Raw genomic sequence first — 17034 nt, forward strand, 5'->3', positions numbered from 1 at the left:
TTGAACGAGATCCGCACCGTCCATCAGGTTCGACGTCCATTTATTTGATGAAAATTTAAAAATCTGGCAGATCCAATACTCAGATGGGCTACACCATGGGAAACGTTGAGATGGTATGTCCCACCGTTACAATCGTCCAAATTGCATGTGGGGTATATGGTGACTTTTAAATAAAATCTAACTCATTCGTATGATATTTCACACAATATTTAATGAATCGCCTTAAAATAAGTACATAAAAATACTAATGTAGACCACATTACGTGAATTTAAAGTTTTAGGAATGATTTTACACCGTTCCTTATGTTATGGACAATATGAAAATTTTCTGTAATTAAATTTCAATATATATGGTGAAAATATGAGTACTCAGATGATGTACGGGTTGGATCTGATTAATGTTTGTTCCAAATAGCGATCGGTTAGCGCGAGTCGGGCCCACCGCTTGCCGACGCGAGAAATCAGAATCGCGCAAAAAAAAAAACTATCAAAGAGGCGAAAACGGACTTTTACTCTTCTCAATCATTCAAAATGAAGCTCTCTTCAGGAAACCCCTTCTGTCCTATTAGGTGAAGGTGGTATCCTCCCCCTTTAAAATCCCTTCTCCCCCCATTCTCGCCCTCATCTCATCAATCGAGATACATGGATTCAGTGCGTCCCGATCTATGCAACGCCCCCACCTCCCTCTCTTCCTTGTTGGAGAGCATCTCTAGTTCTCTGCTTTTCAAGGCTACGCACGATTGCAGGTACCTTAGATTTTGTTTTTCTGGGTCTGTTTGGTGATCCTTGATTCTATCCATTCTTCTTCTTCTTTTGCATGGAAATGTATTGGATTTTGATGCTGAATTCTACGTAGAATGTTTGGTTTATTGGATGAGATGATATTGAGATTTTAAAAGGATTTCTAGTTCTGTTGTTGCATGTGAATGTCCTGTTATTAGCATATTGTATTTGACTTAGAATGTTTGGATTTGAATTTGTGTTTTGCTTTTTTTTCTTCTTCTTTTTTTTTTTTTCTCCTAAACTATTTTCCTTTTAATTTTACAGTGTGTTGGGTAGATTGATATTTTAATTTCTTGGTTTCGTTGGAAAATTTGTAAAATTACGGATCAGAACCAGTTTTGGGTAATCGATTCGAGTTCTTGCTGCCAAGAGATTGGATTTTTAGATTTTATTTTTATTTTTATTTTGTTTCTTTCTTTTCTTTTTATCATCATCATCTTGTTTGTGCGTTTGGCTGGTTATTACCTTTTTCCAATGTTTTTTCAAGATTTGGATTTGAGGGAGTGTTCTGATTTTCCTTTTCAATCAACTGGATATTGTATTCTGGAATCAAATCGTGTGTGTGTGTGTTTTATTTTTTTTCGGATTTTCTCTAATTCGTTTCCGTATTTGAATTTATAATTTTTTTTTTTTATTATGTGTTTGCTGTTGAAGCCGTTTTTGGAGGTGTTGTTGGTTTTTTTTAGTTTTTTTTTTTTTTTTAAATAAAAGTATCCATACACTGATACAAATTTCCTTGTTAATCAGAACTTTTAAAAGAGAAGTTTTGATACTCTGGGAGCGTGTGATAGATGATAAGCAGGTGGTTAGAAATTACGAGAAATCGTGTAGCCGTGTACGAGTAATAAACCGTCTAAATTATGGGGACCCATTTAAATATATCATGAACCAGAAATTAATATTGTTTAGTTATCTAGATGTTAGATTACTGGACATTTAGTGGACAGTAGAAAATGAAAAATATATCTATCTCATTTTAAAATTTAGGTGTCCACTAATTAGAGGTTTGCATCTTTCAAAAAATCTGATGTTTAGACTGAAAATTAATGAAAGTGGGGTCCATAAGGAATTGTTTATAATGAATTTAAATTCAAAGTTGTAAATATTTTATATTTAAAATTCTTTTTAAGTATTCATAATCTAATTTATTCAGCCTTGAACAATACAATATTTACAGGTGGCTCTTAATTGAGCTAATATTTGCCACGTATTCCTTTTTCCAAGTACCGGAATATGAAGGGTCATGCGTAGCCAGAGTATCAAATAACTCCAAAATTAGATTATTATTATTTTTTTAATTTATACGACTTTATTTCATTAAATACGATCATGGCTCTTTTTTGTGATTCGATCTATCAGTGATATTAGCACGATCTGAACTGTTTTTCTGGTGGGCCACACGGTGTGTGAACGGTTCTTGCTGTCCGGTGAGATGACCTGGACACGGATCGTGGTCATAACTGATTTCTCCCGCGGAATTTGGACGGTGGTTGTGATCTCCGTGCTTACTGACAGGTGGACGTGTTTCTAAAAGTCCGAGAAGGCAGAAACCGTTTTATTTTTATTATTATTTTGGTCGTATGTGTATTACGAGGGTAGGGTCGTTTCTGTCTTCCACTCCGTGAATGTGCGGGGTTTTACTACAATTTCGCTTGAATGATTGATACTTGTCACGTTACATGTCGGGCCCACCTCAGAAATCTCAGTCCCTCCGCATCTGATCATCAATGATGTAGTATTATTAGGGCGGTTTTGCACCACCGCGCTGGATCAACAACCCCATCCGTCGTCCCAAAATATCGGTAGCCTAACCTTCGCCAATTCATGATGGACTGTTGAATAAAATGTCCCATTCTTGTTCGCCATGATGGACCGTTGAAACCGCGTCCCGTTATTTGACCTGCATTGTGGGCCGTTGCCACTTGTTAGATGGTTAGAACCGATTATTTATTTTATTTATTTTTTTCGGTTCAATCCCTTACGATCCAATAACGTTCTTTTCTTTCAGGTCTAAAATAGATTTAGACGGACGCGGATTTCATGCGCTGTAAACCTAGGTGGGACCCACCGTGATTTTTGTGACATCCACCCCGTTCATCCGTTTTGTAAGCTCATTTTAGGACTTTAGCCAAAAATTTAGCAGGATCCAAGACTCAATGGGCTGCACTAAAGGAAATGGTGGGTAAGGAAATGAAACCTTCCATACCGTTCATAACATACAAATATGATACATATTCAAAACTTATGTGGCCCCACGAATATTTTAACTGTGGACGTTCAATCCTCGCGTTTTTGCCCCACTTGGTCATTGGATACGGCTTTATGTCAAGCTCACATAAGGGATAAACGGCTGTCATTTCTTACAAAAATCACGGTAGCCCTATCTAGGTTCCCACGCAAGGACTTGCTTTGAAAGGCTTCGGAAGGAATGTCCGCGTCCGATTTAGACGTTCAGTGATATAGACACGCGCTTTGTGAGGCCGCTGCTCTTTATCCCTTTTCCAGCCAATTGGGCGTCTTTTCATGGCGCACATCGGGTGGTTAGAACTTTCATCACCCACTTTGGTGGTGAGGAGATGTCACGAGATACTATCATGGTAGGATTGGCCAGTGTACCACACACCACCCACCTGAGTGATGTGTTGGCGTCACCAAGTTATATGAGTCCCATTAGGCATGTGTTATATCCAAACCATCTGTCCATTTGGTGATCTCATCGTAAGCCTTGAGCTGAAAAATAAGATAAATCCAATGATCAAGTAGACCCCACTACAAAAAGTAGCAGGGAGTTGAACTTCTACAATTGAAACCCTTGCGGGTTACAGAAGTTTTATATCAATATAATATTTGATTTTCCTCTTCATCCAATGTGACGTCATGAACGGATTGGATGGAAAATAAATGTTATCCTAGGCCCTAGGAATGTTTTAACGGTGAGAATTATTGACCCACCTGCGCACCTACGCACCTTTGCACACGTGTCAGGGGTGTCTAATCTGAACGGTCCATGTGATATGGAATCTCATGAAACGCCTTATCACAAATTTTCACCCTGATCTAAAATTTTAGTGGGCCATAGCAAAGAGAAATGCAAATCACGGGAGGAAACTGTTTTCATTTTTCATGGCCCATCAAAGTTTTAGATTAAAGTAAAACTTGGTCCCAGGAGGTTTCACGAGGTGCTACTTCACATGAACAGTTCAGATTTTGGATCCACACCACGTATGATGGGTTCTCCAAAAAGTTCGTATGTAGGCCCTAGGAATGTTTTAACGGTGAGAATTATTGACCCACTGATATATATATGATCGTCCATCCATTTTTCCTACTAATTTGAGGGATTGATTCCAAAATCGAAGTAAATCCAAAGCTAAGGGGGCCATTACACAATAAATAATGTGGAATAATGATTTCCACCGTTAAAACTTTCCTACTGCTCGCAATAATATTTACTTGCCATCCAACCTCTTTATAGAATCACAACGACATGGATGAAGAGAAACCACAAACATTATCTTGATCCAAAACTTCCATAGCCAAAAAAGAATTTTTCAATGGTAGCGGTTCAATCATTATGTTTCATGTGGTATGGTCCACCGGAGCTTTGGGTATACTTTCTTTTTTAGCTCAACCTCTAAAATTATCCGTTAACACGTATGAACAGAGTGGATAAAATAAATAAATAACGGTGGACACGCAATCCGCTTCTACTTTCAACATTTGTAGAACTTCGTGTGTAAGCGCCCGCCTTCGCACGACACGTATCCACACCATGGTGTGGGGTACACCAGCCAATCCGCTTCTCTGTTGGCCCCACCATGATGTCTGTTTTCATCCATTCCGTTCATACATTTTTAAAGATCATTTTAGGCTTGATTCCAAAAATGAGATTGATATAAATCTCTGGTGGACCACACCACAGCAAAATAATAGTGATTGGATATCCACCATTAAAATTGTCCTAATGTCCACTGTACTGTTGATTTGACATCCAATATGTTGATTGGGTCATACAGACCCAGATGAAGGGAGAAAAAAAAAAAAAAGGATCAGCTTGATCCAAAACTTTGATGACTCCCAGAAAGTTTTTAATGGTTGACGTTCATTCAGTACTGTTTCCTGTAATGTGGTCCACTTGAGATGGGATATACTTCATTTTTGGTTTCAGATTATAAAATGATCTATAAAAGTAGATGGACGGCATGGATTAAACACATACATAATAGTAGGGTCCACAGAGCACCGACCATCAGCCATTGGCTGGTGGTAGGTGGAGTAGCCAATCCGTTTCTTTATTCACGACTAGTAGCTTCCTTTACGTGTCCACATCATCCAGCAAGCTCGACTGCTTTTTCCTTTTGTTTTTTAATTCCTTTCACTGCTGAGGGTCTTTGTCATTTTGAAAACTGGCTAGTCTTTCTTACTTCAATCTGGACCGTCCTACTTATCGTAACATCTATCTTTAGAACGCGGATTAGCTGCAACCTCGGATCCAGTCATGTGGGTGCGACCCTGACCGTAGAGCCTCCTCGATGTCTGCGTTGTATATCCATGCAGTCCATCCGTTTTGACAGCTTATTTTAGGGCATTGAAAAATAAAAATAAAAATAAAAATTGAAGCAGAAACGATTCTTTTGTGGGCCACATAGTAAGGATTGAATTCCCACCATTAAAAGCTTCTCGGTGGCCACAAAAGTTTTGGATCAAGCTGTTATTTGTATTTTCACTTCATCTATGTCTGTGGTCTGTGTAACCTTATCAACAGGTTGGAGATGTCAAATAAACAATACGGTGCCCTAGGAAGTTTTTTTTAGTCAACATTCAGTGACCCTGTGGTGCGGTCCACCCGAGATTTGTATCTGTTTTATCGTTAGTACATGCCCTAAAATAAGCTAGCAAAACGGATGGACAGACTGCGTGGATATACAACGCATACATCCAGGTTGGCCCACGGTCATTGTCGCACCCACCTGGCTGGATCGGGGGATCACAGCTAATCTGTGTCCTTATTTTTAGGTGTTGTATATCTGGACTGCTCATCTGTGATGGGATATGTTCTGGGCTGTTCATGGGCTGCCCTTATGAATTGTGATTGGTTCAACGTACCCCGAAATCTTATTCCCTGAATCGTCTACAGCTACAACAGCTGTCTTACTAATATAGTAAAACACCTGTCGTACTAAAGGCTGTGTTGGTGCCACTATTGTATAATGTAAAATCCCCTCCGTCCGTCCGATGATAACTCTCATATTCACCGTTCGTACAAAAGATGACCCCACAAGGATACACCAATAGGAACAATCTCTAAGGTAACTTTGGTGTGGCCCATCTGAGTTTTGGTAAATCTGATTTTGGTATGTTATCTTAATGCTGGTGTGTAGGTTTGATGAAAGATGGAAACCATGGTGGCCCCACACACAACCTATAATTTTCTTCATGTTCCTATCATTACCTCTCATTTGGTCTACTGAGCTGTATATTTGGTCTAAAATAAGCCGTTGAAATGGATGGACGGTGTGGATATACAACCCATACATCAAGGTGGGCTCCACAGGGATTGATAATTTTTCAGCGACAATTGTGATCCCAAATCGGTACTCGTCACATGAGTAAAATGCTTAGATATATTTTATGACTTTGTAAGTCACCTAATCATTATATATTTCCTCTTGTTTAGATGCAGTCAATCAAAAGTCTTTTTTTTTTTTTTTTTTTTCCCTTCATTTTTTTTAATATTTACTTATGAAAAATAAGTTGATCTTTCATGATTCAAAATAAATTTAATGTTTAGATGGTAGAAATAGATCTGGGCATCGAGTCGAGTCAAACCTGGATTGAGTTGAATTGCAACCTTTTCATCAACTACACTGCATTTTAGATTTTTTTTTATATGTACGAGTTGGGTTTTGAATCGAGTTGAGTCAATACTGAGTTAGATTTCGGATCTAAGTTGAGTCGAGTTACTAGGTGACTTGAACTCAATTTGATTTGAGTCGAGATTGGATGAAGTCTACTCGGTTCATATTGACTTACCCATTCGGTTCAGGTTGAGTCAAGTCTAAACGAGTTGGATGTGTCAAGTCGGGTTTTAAAAAGTTTGATTAGTAGAGTCGTGCCACGCCTAGGATGGATCACTCTATTTCATTCATATATTATTTATATGTATGTGTGCATGACCGATCAATCTATTTTTATTTATATATATTTTACGTACATAGAGAGGACCTGCCCTAGAACTCAATTGCAATTGAAATTTTTGTTTTCATGTGCAACCTAATACTTAATTGGTTTGGTAAATGATCCTACATATTTATATATACAATGAGGATTTCAATCACTAATTAATATAAATTAATTTTATGTCAATACCCACCAAACGCGACGTCACTCACTTCCATGAGCCGCACCATGATGCTTGTGTTATATCTCCACTGTCCACCTATTTTGCGAGATCATTCTAAGGCATGGTCCAAAAAATAAGACATATAAACCTCAAGTGGACCACACCCCAGAAAGCATTAGGACAGTTACATCCAATGTTGAAACCTTCCTAAGGTCCACCATGATGTTTATTTGCCATCCAAACTGTTCATAAGGTCACACAGACCTGGATGAAGAGAAAACACAAATATCATCTTGATCCAAAACATCTGTGGCCACAGGAAGTTTTCAAAGGCAGGCGTTCAACCGCCACTCCTTTCTATGGCATGGTCCACTTGAACTTTGAATCTGCTGTATTTTTTTTGGCCATGCCCTAAAATGATCTCACAAAATGGATGGACGGTGTGGATATAACACATACATCATGGTAGGGTCCACAGAACTTAACTTGGTGACCTCAACACATCACTGAGGTCGGTGGTGTTCCGGGTAGCGGGTCCTCACCATGTCTCCCGGATAATGCCATCGAAACATCGGTATATGACACCTGTACATCGATCTACAACACACGTGTGTGGTATTTAAATCTAGACAGTTGATTCCCTTGTTGAGCGTTTCTCATATCCACACGTGTGAGGTGAAGTCACACGTGCACAAATGTTTGGCCATTGGAAGTCCGATTCCTGCCTATGTTTCTTGAGGAACAATGCAAAGGTGGCTTCCTATCTAACTATGCACACGTGTGACATGTTCAGGCCATTCATCACACTGCTTGACATGTGGTAGAACCTGAACATGGTAGATTCATCAGCCCATGTTACCACATAACTCCTGCCAACATGTTAGAGTCTATGCATAGGACATCTGATCATCCGTTAGTATAAGTCAAGCTGGGCCTCTCATCTGGTGGGCCGCCCTTATACAGAAAAAAATGCGTGGTTTAAAGCCACCTCATTGTGCATGTATGTCCAGCTGCCTAGCTTTTCCACATCTGCACGTCTCCACGCGTGCTTGCCAGGTTGGCACGTCTGCTGCAAGGATTTTATGACCTCTATTTTGTCATACCTGAAAAAAATGGTGATAGTCAGAGGTGTGGCCCACCTAAGTATTTAATTAGGCAGATTTTTTTTTGAAAGGTGATCCGTACATCAACTGGAGAGGTTGAATGTTACGTATGGTTAACAGGTTGGAACTTGTCCTCTCGTTGGGAAAGCCTTTTGGCCTTAAGTTCTGCGCAAGGATGCTGATTGTGGCACACCACCATGTTTTTGAGAAATCAACTCCGTTCATTCGTTTTGTGAAATCATTTTAGAACATGTGACCAAAAATGAGGTGGATCCAAAACTCAAGTGGGTCACACGAGAGGGAAAATTGGAAATTTGGGGAAAGAAATTTCTACCGTTGAAACCTTCCTGGGCTCCACCTTGATGTTTATATGCCATCCCAACCGTTTATAAGGTCATTCCCACTTGGGATGAAGTTAAAACACAAAATATTTATCCTGATACAAAACTTGTATGACCACAAGAATGTTTCAACGGTGCTCACTAAATCCCCACTGTTTTCTCTCGTGTGGCCCACTTGAGTTTTGAATCCACCGAAATTTTTTTGATATATCTAAAATGACCTCTAAAAAAGGATGGACGGAGTTGATTTCTTAAAAATCAGCTCAATACAGGACGGACATAGGTAGGGTAATACTGTAAAATCATGCCTAAAAGTGATAAATCCACGCAGAAGTCTAGTGTCCTGATTTTTTGGGAATTCATCATCCTGATGTGACACGTCAGATAAGTGGAATGGGATGGCGTATATACACCAAAGTGGACCCTACACGACTATTTGGTGGTGGGACTTCCCATCTCAACCGTTCCCCGTGAGGTTTGAATCGACATGATTTTAGTCACAATTCAAACAACACAAAGGTGGCCCACATGATGGAGGGAGTGGATCTACTCTATATAACACCGAGTAGTCAAGCTAGCGTTTTCTATTTTCCCCATCTTTATTGTCCTATTTCTAGCTATTATGTATTAATAACCCGTGTTGCTTTTCTTTCTCTTTTTATGATTGCAGGGTCTTTCTACTCTTTTATTAGACTCGATATATAAGGGAGAAAAGGGTGAGATAGAGATAAAGAGAGAGAGAGAGAGATTTGGAGAAGAGAAGCATACAAAAAGAGAGAAGAGGGGAGCAGAAGCAATAAAAGAAGATGGGGTTTTGGACATTATTCTCGGTGGCAACAATGCCTGTTTTGCAAGTGCTCATCATCAGTGGTCTTGGTGCTTTTCTGGCTTCTGGTTATTGCAATCTACTGGTCGCTGATGCGAGGAAGCACATGAACAAGGTGCCCTCATCCTCTCTTCTACATAACTCTCCAACCCTACCTCTCTGTATTGTGTTCGGCTAACTGGGTCAGGATGGCTGGGTATGTTAGCGCGAACCATCTTGCTATGGGCTGGAATCAGGCAGATTCTATGGACCCGCTAGTGGGGCGTGGACCTATGTGACCTTTATCCGCCTAAAGTCCCATCGGGCCGGCCCATGTTCAATTTAAAGACTGCGTCTTGCCACTTTGTGGGGCCCACCATGATGTGTGGGTTTTATACACAGCGTCCATCCGTTTTGAGAGATCATTTTAGGGTATGAGCCCAAAAATGTGACGGATCCAAGGCTCTAGTGGAGCACGCAATGGGGATTGAATGAAGGCTATTGAAGATTGCTTGGGAGTTGCAGAAGTTTTGATTAAGCTGATATTTGTGTTTGCCCTTCATCCAGGTCTATGTGACCTTATGAACATCTTGGATGACAAATAAACATCATGGTGGGCCCTAGGAAGGTTTCAAGGGTGGGCATCATTAGCACTGCTGCTTCCTAGGGTGTGGTCCATTTGAGCCTTGGATATACCTCATTTTTGGGCAATCTAGAAAAAATGGATGGACGGAATGGATAAAACCCATGCAGCACGGTGGGCCCCATGAAGCCCCTGCTTGGACCATAGAGCCCTGGCCTGGAGTGAGTATATCCAGGTGGCAAGACACAATCCGCTTCCTTTAAAGACAACCATTGGATTCGGAGTCCTGTTTCAATGATCCAAACTGTTTATCTATAGGTTCTGGTCAGAGGCTATCCGAGTAAAAGAAAAAACCTTTATAAGTTGGACCTATTTCCAGACCTTTGATCACTTAATTGGTATTCTTTACTGGGCCGCCTTGTCACAGCCATGACCTGTAGGGCCAAGCCCAAAGCCTTTTAAGCTTGATTAGTGCTAGGGCAAGGCTTACACCTTTTTAGACTGACTAAGGTCAGGGCTTGGCTAGAACAACCCTAGTGGAATCAGAAGTTAACAGGGTGGTCTGGACGATGGACCTGATCCATGTCTGATTGGGCCCTAGTACTAGCCCATGGTTTGGGTCTGAACAACAGGCTCAACCCATTATCGGGTGTGTTCCTGTAATGAGCTATTATGCAATCCTTGATTGAAAGATGCTGCCTTTCTGATTGACCAAGAAATGGTAGACATATGGAGCCCACTTTTTGTTAACCTATGCTGTTGATATGTGGGCACCATCATGGATGGTGGTGCCATGGTATCTCCCAACGAAAGTGGACAAGTAGACCAAATGGTCCACATTTATAGAAGTCAATCAAACGGCTCAGATCATGAAATTTGCTGGACTGGCTGAGATCTGGCATGGGCACTTACCACTTTAAGCCGAGTTGATTTTGATACCAGAGGTCCATGAAATGGGCCCCTTTCCTGAGTATTGGGGATCATTTTCTTAATTGGGGCAGGCATCAGGATACCAATCATTGATCAAATGACAGTGATGAGTGAGCCTACTGCTTTTATGAAGATGCGTCCACTTGATTGGATCCCGCATGTCCCAAACGGGCTCTGACATTTTTCACCACTGCCATTTTATTATGTTCACATGACAACTAGTAAGCGTAATAGCTCAATGCTTATCCATTCTCTGTATGTTAGCTCTATGTCACTCACAGCTGAGAATCTTCTTGACAGATTGTGTTCATCGTGTTCACTCCAGCGCTCATGTTCGCGAGTCTGGCGAAGTCCGTTACTCTGGAAGACATCATCTCTTGGTAAGCTGCTCGCATTTCCTACGATCGGAGTGTAATTGGCCAAGTGTGCGTTTGGATGTTTACTAAATTTTCATCAAGTGCAAATGGCCATTGGCCCAAATGCATTAGAAATTTTCAAATTTGAATGATCTCCATTTTTCCCACTCAAATGCTATTCTGGGGGGGTTCTTGTATCATTCCCTTAGTATAAAACTCGATGACAAATCTCATTTAGGCCTCTTACAATTTACGTTCTGATTCAAATGTAAAAAAGCAACGACTAAATTAATTCGATCAAGAATATGACAATCTTGGCTGTTTGTATCTTCAGGTGGTTTATGCCCATTAACATCGGCCTAACCTTCTTATTTGGAGGAATCCTGGGATGGATAGTTGTGAAGATATTGAAACCCGCACCCTATCTTGAAGGGCTGGTCATTGCTACTTGCTCAGCAGGTGATTCCCTCATAGTTTCTAGTTTGATCTCTCTATATGCATTTCTTACATAGTTTAAGGGCTTCTTGAAAAAAAAAAAAAAAAAGGCTTTTAATATGGTTTTGTGGAACAGGAAACTTGGGAAATCTGATGTTGATTGTGGTCCCCGCAATTTGTAAAGAGAACGGTAGTCCATTCGGGGACAGTAGTATTTGCAGTGTCAATGCATACTCTTATGCTTCTTTCTCAATGGCAGTAAGTGATTGTATTTTATTTTGTTTTTGTACTTGCATCGCAGTGTTCAGACTTCAGAAACTTGGTCACTACTTCATCACTCAGTCTGTACCATCAGTAGCAAAATTCTGTTCGTATTTTTGAAAAAAAACAAAAAAAAAACTCATATACCTGCTTTAATTTTCAAACTCCGTATATTTCCAAAGACAAGGAAAACAAAACTCATTTCCTTTGGGCAAACTGAATTAAAGGCAACTTTTATATGAATGTATAATTGCTCGTGTGTGTGTGTGTGTGTCAAAAATGGGTTTTATTCAAAAAAAAAAAAAAGAAAGAGAGAGAACTTTTGGTGGAAATTTTAAAAATAGAGAATGGTGGTTGCCATCCATTGATTGAATTGAGTGCAAGGTGAAACTTTATAATGACGGATTGATTTGTATAGAGGTTATTTGAAAAGGTAAGAATTAGGAAGAGTTTTTAGGGCTATTGGCCAAATAGGATAACCCAAATGCAGCCTTAGGCTTCAGAATGCATGATCGAATTGAATTTCAAACATTCTATTTTGATAAAGACAATGATTAAAAAGTATATTCAAGTTTCCTAGTACCCATAATGAGGAAGTAGCCCTCAAATTGCAATTAAGTTTCTTTCAAGTCCATCTCAAAAATACAGTAATTGCAGTTTGGATCATGTACTCCCCTTGACATGAATGCTAAAGGAAGAAAATCCCAATTTGTTATATCTACTGTATTAGACTAATCATCGAAACTCAATACAATGGTGAATCCAAACGCACTATCTTTTTTGCTGCTGCTTGAAAGGGGTTTTCTATTCAATTGGGTTTTGCTTTGGCTCACCTAATGACTGAGCCACTGAGTTCTGAATTTTTTAACTGTGAGACTCTAGTTACATGCCTATTTGTGGTTTACAAAATGAGACCAAGTGATGTAGAAAACAGTCAACTTAAGTGTGTAGTTTGCAATTTGAAATGATTCTTGTTTGTGCAGCTTGGAGGCTTCTACATCTGGACATACACTTACCATCTTATACGAAGTGCGGGCGAAGTGTATGATGAAATCAGATCGATTGAGGACTCTCGGAAGATACCAAACAAGGAATCTGATGCTAGTGGGGAAACCCGCCTTCTTGTGGGAGAAGATGAAGAGCCTCCTTCGCCAATGCCTCGGATTTTGTCATCAATGAAGTTGATGGGTGAAGATGAAGAGCCTCGTTCGCCATTGCCTCGGATTTTGTCATCAATGAAGTCCATTGATGAATCTACAGAAAACCAACCTGTAAGTCTCTCTCTTCTTTGAGTTCCTTCTTCATATATACTTGCACCACGGGTTGTCTTTTCAATACATATCAATGCAGAGTGCTTTATTGTTTTTGTTGCATTCCTATGATCTGCACCATGATTTCTTCATTGTGCAGTATGAATATCAATGTTTCTAGCTGTGGTTTTGAAGATTATTAAAATACCATTAGGCATTATGGGATTCTCCTATCATATCTTGAAACTTCCCAAGGGTGATTCTTTTTCGAGGAACCTTTCTAAAGTTGTGGTGGGGATGTTTTAAGTTCCAACCACATTCCCAAAGATTAACTTACTTAGGAAAGAACAGTGGCGATTTGCTGGTTTCTCAGGTTGGAGGTCACTATGTCCTGTCCTAAAAATTGGCCAGTATACTCATCATGGAGGCCACAAAAATTCATTGCACATAGAGCTTTGGTCATTTCTTTTCCCTCTAACCATCCACTTCTGCCGTACATGTTTGGCCCACTTGATGTGTGGATTGATCTGATTTTTGGTCCCCACTTGATGAATGGAAGGAGTAGGTACCCATATGTGATATCGGCATGTGTGTGCCAAATTTCCTATTTCATTTTTCCTTGAGTTAATTTCATAGCATTTCTTGTCATAGGATTCTGTAACTTTGGGAATCATGTTGTGCAGTAGGCTGAACATATGAAACCAGAGGGGCTGCTGATTGGCCCCATACAGCAAGGCCCACCAGGAAGCAGCCATAGCATCTGATCTGATGCTGGTAGGCCCCAATGTATGGGAGAATCAGGGGGCAATGACTCAATAGCACAGTCATCTACGTCTGGTGTGAAACTCCCATATTGAAATTTCGCCATATTCGGATCTTATTATTTCTAATCAACGTTGGACAAAGATGTGAAGTGGGTTACATTCTCATTGCTTTCCCACCATTTCAGGCAGCGAGAAACTTTATCTTAGTGAAATTTCAGTGTGAGAATTTCCCACTTGATCATCTCCTGTTTTACTCACACTCACCACAATTAAGTTCAAATAGGCTTTTATATGATATGCCGGATTCTGTTGTTTTGATAAATAAAAAGGCAGACTTTGAGAATTTCTTTGATGAAACATAGAACTCTTTTGTTCGAACTTAAATGAATCCATGCTTGAAATTTCAGTTTCATATCAGAATTTTGTGAGCACGTGGGAAATAAATGGCCAGGCAAAAATATCCAAATATTTCAGCTTGCTTCAATCAGAATAACTGGATTTATTTTTTTTTTTAATGTTTTAAATGAATGCATTGGGTGCCATGGCAGATTCTACAAATATTATCGAGCCATAGGCTCATGAGCAACAAGAAGGTGCAATTCTGGGGAAGAGTGCAAGTATTTCTTCACCAGATCATTGAAGAGTTACTAGCACCTCCAACTGTTTCTGCGGTATGTTTCTTAATCTTCAGCATATTTACTTTGGAAATCTACAGAAGCTATTATTTTGTTGATTGCTAGTTTCAAGTGTCAAACAAACTGATTGCTCTCTTCTACTTAGATCCTCGGTTTCATTTTCGGTGCGACGCCATGGCTGAAATCTCTCCTCATCGGTACAAATGCCCCACTCCGCGTGATCCAAGACTCGATCAAATTATTAGGGTGCGTAAATTTGGTTTAACCCAACGTCAATTTCTTTCTTGTGGCGGGAACTATGTCAAGAAATAAACCCATCAGTGTCGAAAGTGGGAAGATTCTATTAATGAAGGTAGGGTCCTGGAAGTACGTTGGAATTGTGGACGGGTGAAAACATTCTTCTGCAAATTATTAATTCACTCGTTTAGAGTGGAAAACTGATACCCGCCCAATTCAATTTTGTTTTCTAAGCCACCTAGATGCTCGGTGAGTTGAATACAAAATTGCCTAATGAACATATCCAACCAAATGCCAATTTGGGATACTTCCAAACTCATTGGACCATAGTCTCATATCATAAAACGACAATCCTTTGGCTCCGATACCATGTTGGAAAATGTTCAACTATGAAAAAACAACCACCAACAAAGTTCATGAGAAAATTAAGCAAAAATAAATAAATAAATAAATATAAATACTGCAAGTGGAAATTAAGCTTCTAAAATAAAGGTCATGAACTATCTTTAGTGATATTTTTTGTTCGAAGTTTGGCAATTGTATAAGCTTGCATTTGATTTTCTTTCAGTTCCTATTTTATAACTGAATTATGCATTCTATGCAGGGATGGCACAATTCCATGCATCACTCTTATACTAGGAGGAAATCTCACCAAGGGTAAATATCATTAAAACATCATATACAATAGTAACTTGTGGAAAATTACTTTATTATTAATTTTTGCACTATTAACTCTCTTAAAATTAACAGGTTTACGTTCGGGGAAATTAAGGCCTTTGATAATTATTTTGGTTATTATTGTGCGCTATGCGATCCTTCCCATAATTGGAGTTGGCATTGTTAGAGGAGCCAGCAAACTTGGTTTCCTATCAAAAGACCCATTGTATCAATACGTTCTGATGGTCCAATATACGCTCCCACCCGCTATGAATATTGGTACACATCTTCATAAACTAGTTCATTTTATTTTTTATTATCATTATTTTTTATCTTTATTCACAGTCAATTCAAGGCCCAGGCCTTGAGTTTTGGGGCCAGTTAAGATATGGCCATTCGGATGGGATCAGACATGAGATGATGACGGTGACAATGTTTTGTTGTAGGTACGATGTCCCAACTCTTTGATGTGGGCCAAGAGGAATGCTCCGTCCTCTATCTGTGGACGTACTTGATTGCTGCACTCGCAGTCACTTCGTGGTCCACATTCTTCTTGTGGCTCCTATCTTGAGCTGCTTGCCGATCGTGGAGGAGAGATTCCATTCGAACTGAGCACATTCATATAGATTGGTATATTTATTGGGTTTTCTTTTTATTGATTGTAAATGGAAGTATGAGAGTTTCCTGGCTGGCTGTGTTCGCATCCATAGAGATGAAAACATATGTTATTTTGTTATTTGTTGTCCCGCTCATCTTATTCATATGGTTTCATTTTTCAATTCATATTTATAAAAATTTCAGTCTCTCTCTCTCTCTCTCTCTCTCTCTCTCTCTCTCTCTCTCTCTCTCTCACCTAGGACTAAAATCAATTTATAATTCAATGATCCAAAATGTTGATATGATGATGAGAACATCTGAGTTTTTGGCCTTCATTGATAGGTTTATCATTTCTTTTTCTTTTTTTCTTCCCCGTCGATCGAGAAGAATTTTGGTGCACTGATCATCTTCAGTGGTTACTGAACAACGGGCCCCAACTGTATTATACAATCATGTCCAGAAATAAGTCCATGCTTTGACAGCTGATTATCCTGGCTCAATGTAAAGGTGTGGCCCACCTAATGAGTGGAGTGGCCTGATTTTCCCTGCAGGTTATCTTATGGTGTACCCATCTCAATGGTTGAAAAATCACTCTTAATCAATCCTATCCCCCCCAATCACCCATCTTCGACTTGGATTTTTCTCCATCCACATTTCGGTCAGAGATTCTGGCGGTCTGGATTGTAACTAGCATTCCCTAACATCTTTTGGGGATCCAAGTCGTACATATGGTGAATGTTTAATCATCCAAAAATCTCCACAGGGTAATCATAACCGTCATTCTTGGGCTATTCAAGATGGACCACTGGTTAAAGAATTACATTTTCTTGGTGGGAGATACTTAGGCTGGCCCATCTCAAGATGGGGTCCACCAAATCAATCTGGCAAGGTGGACCTCATTTCTTTAGCTGGGTCCAACTAAGAAAAATGGCCTTTCTTGGAATCGAGAACAAC

The 17034-nt window shown here is 39.7% G+C and overlaps 1 protein-coding gene across 1 annotated transcript; it reads left to right on the forward strand.

Moving 5' to 3' along the window:
- The first annotated feature begins 587 nt into the window (after positions 1-587).
- LOC131236990 (protein PIN-LIKES 7-like) lies at positions 588-16262 on the forward strand. The gene is made up of 11 exons (XM_058234591.1): positions 588-746; positions 9241-9511; positions 11189-11268; positions 11579-11703; positions 11816-11937; positions 12924-13211; positions 14503-14625; positions 14735-14835; positions 15431-15483; positions 15577-15762; positions 15930-16262. Exons 2-11 carry the CDS (start codon positions 9377-9379, stop codon positions 16052-16054), a joined length of 1338 nt encoding a protein of 445 aa, XP_058090574.1. The 5' UTR covers positions 588-746; positions 9241-9376; the 3' UTR covers positions 16055-16262.
- The last annotated feature ends 772 nt before the right edge of the window (positions 16263-17034 follow it).

This window comes from Magnolia sinica, chromosome 2 (genome assembly GCF_029962835.1).
Source record: "Magnolia sinica isolate HGM2019 chromosome 2, MsV1, whole genome shotgun sequence".
Classification (NCBI taxonomy): domain Eukaryota; kingdom Viridiplantae; phylum Streptophyta; class Magnoliopsida; order Magnoliales; family Magnoliaceae; genus Magnolia; species Magnolia sinica.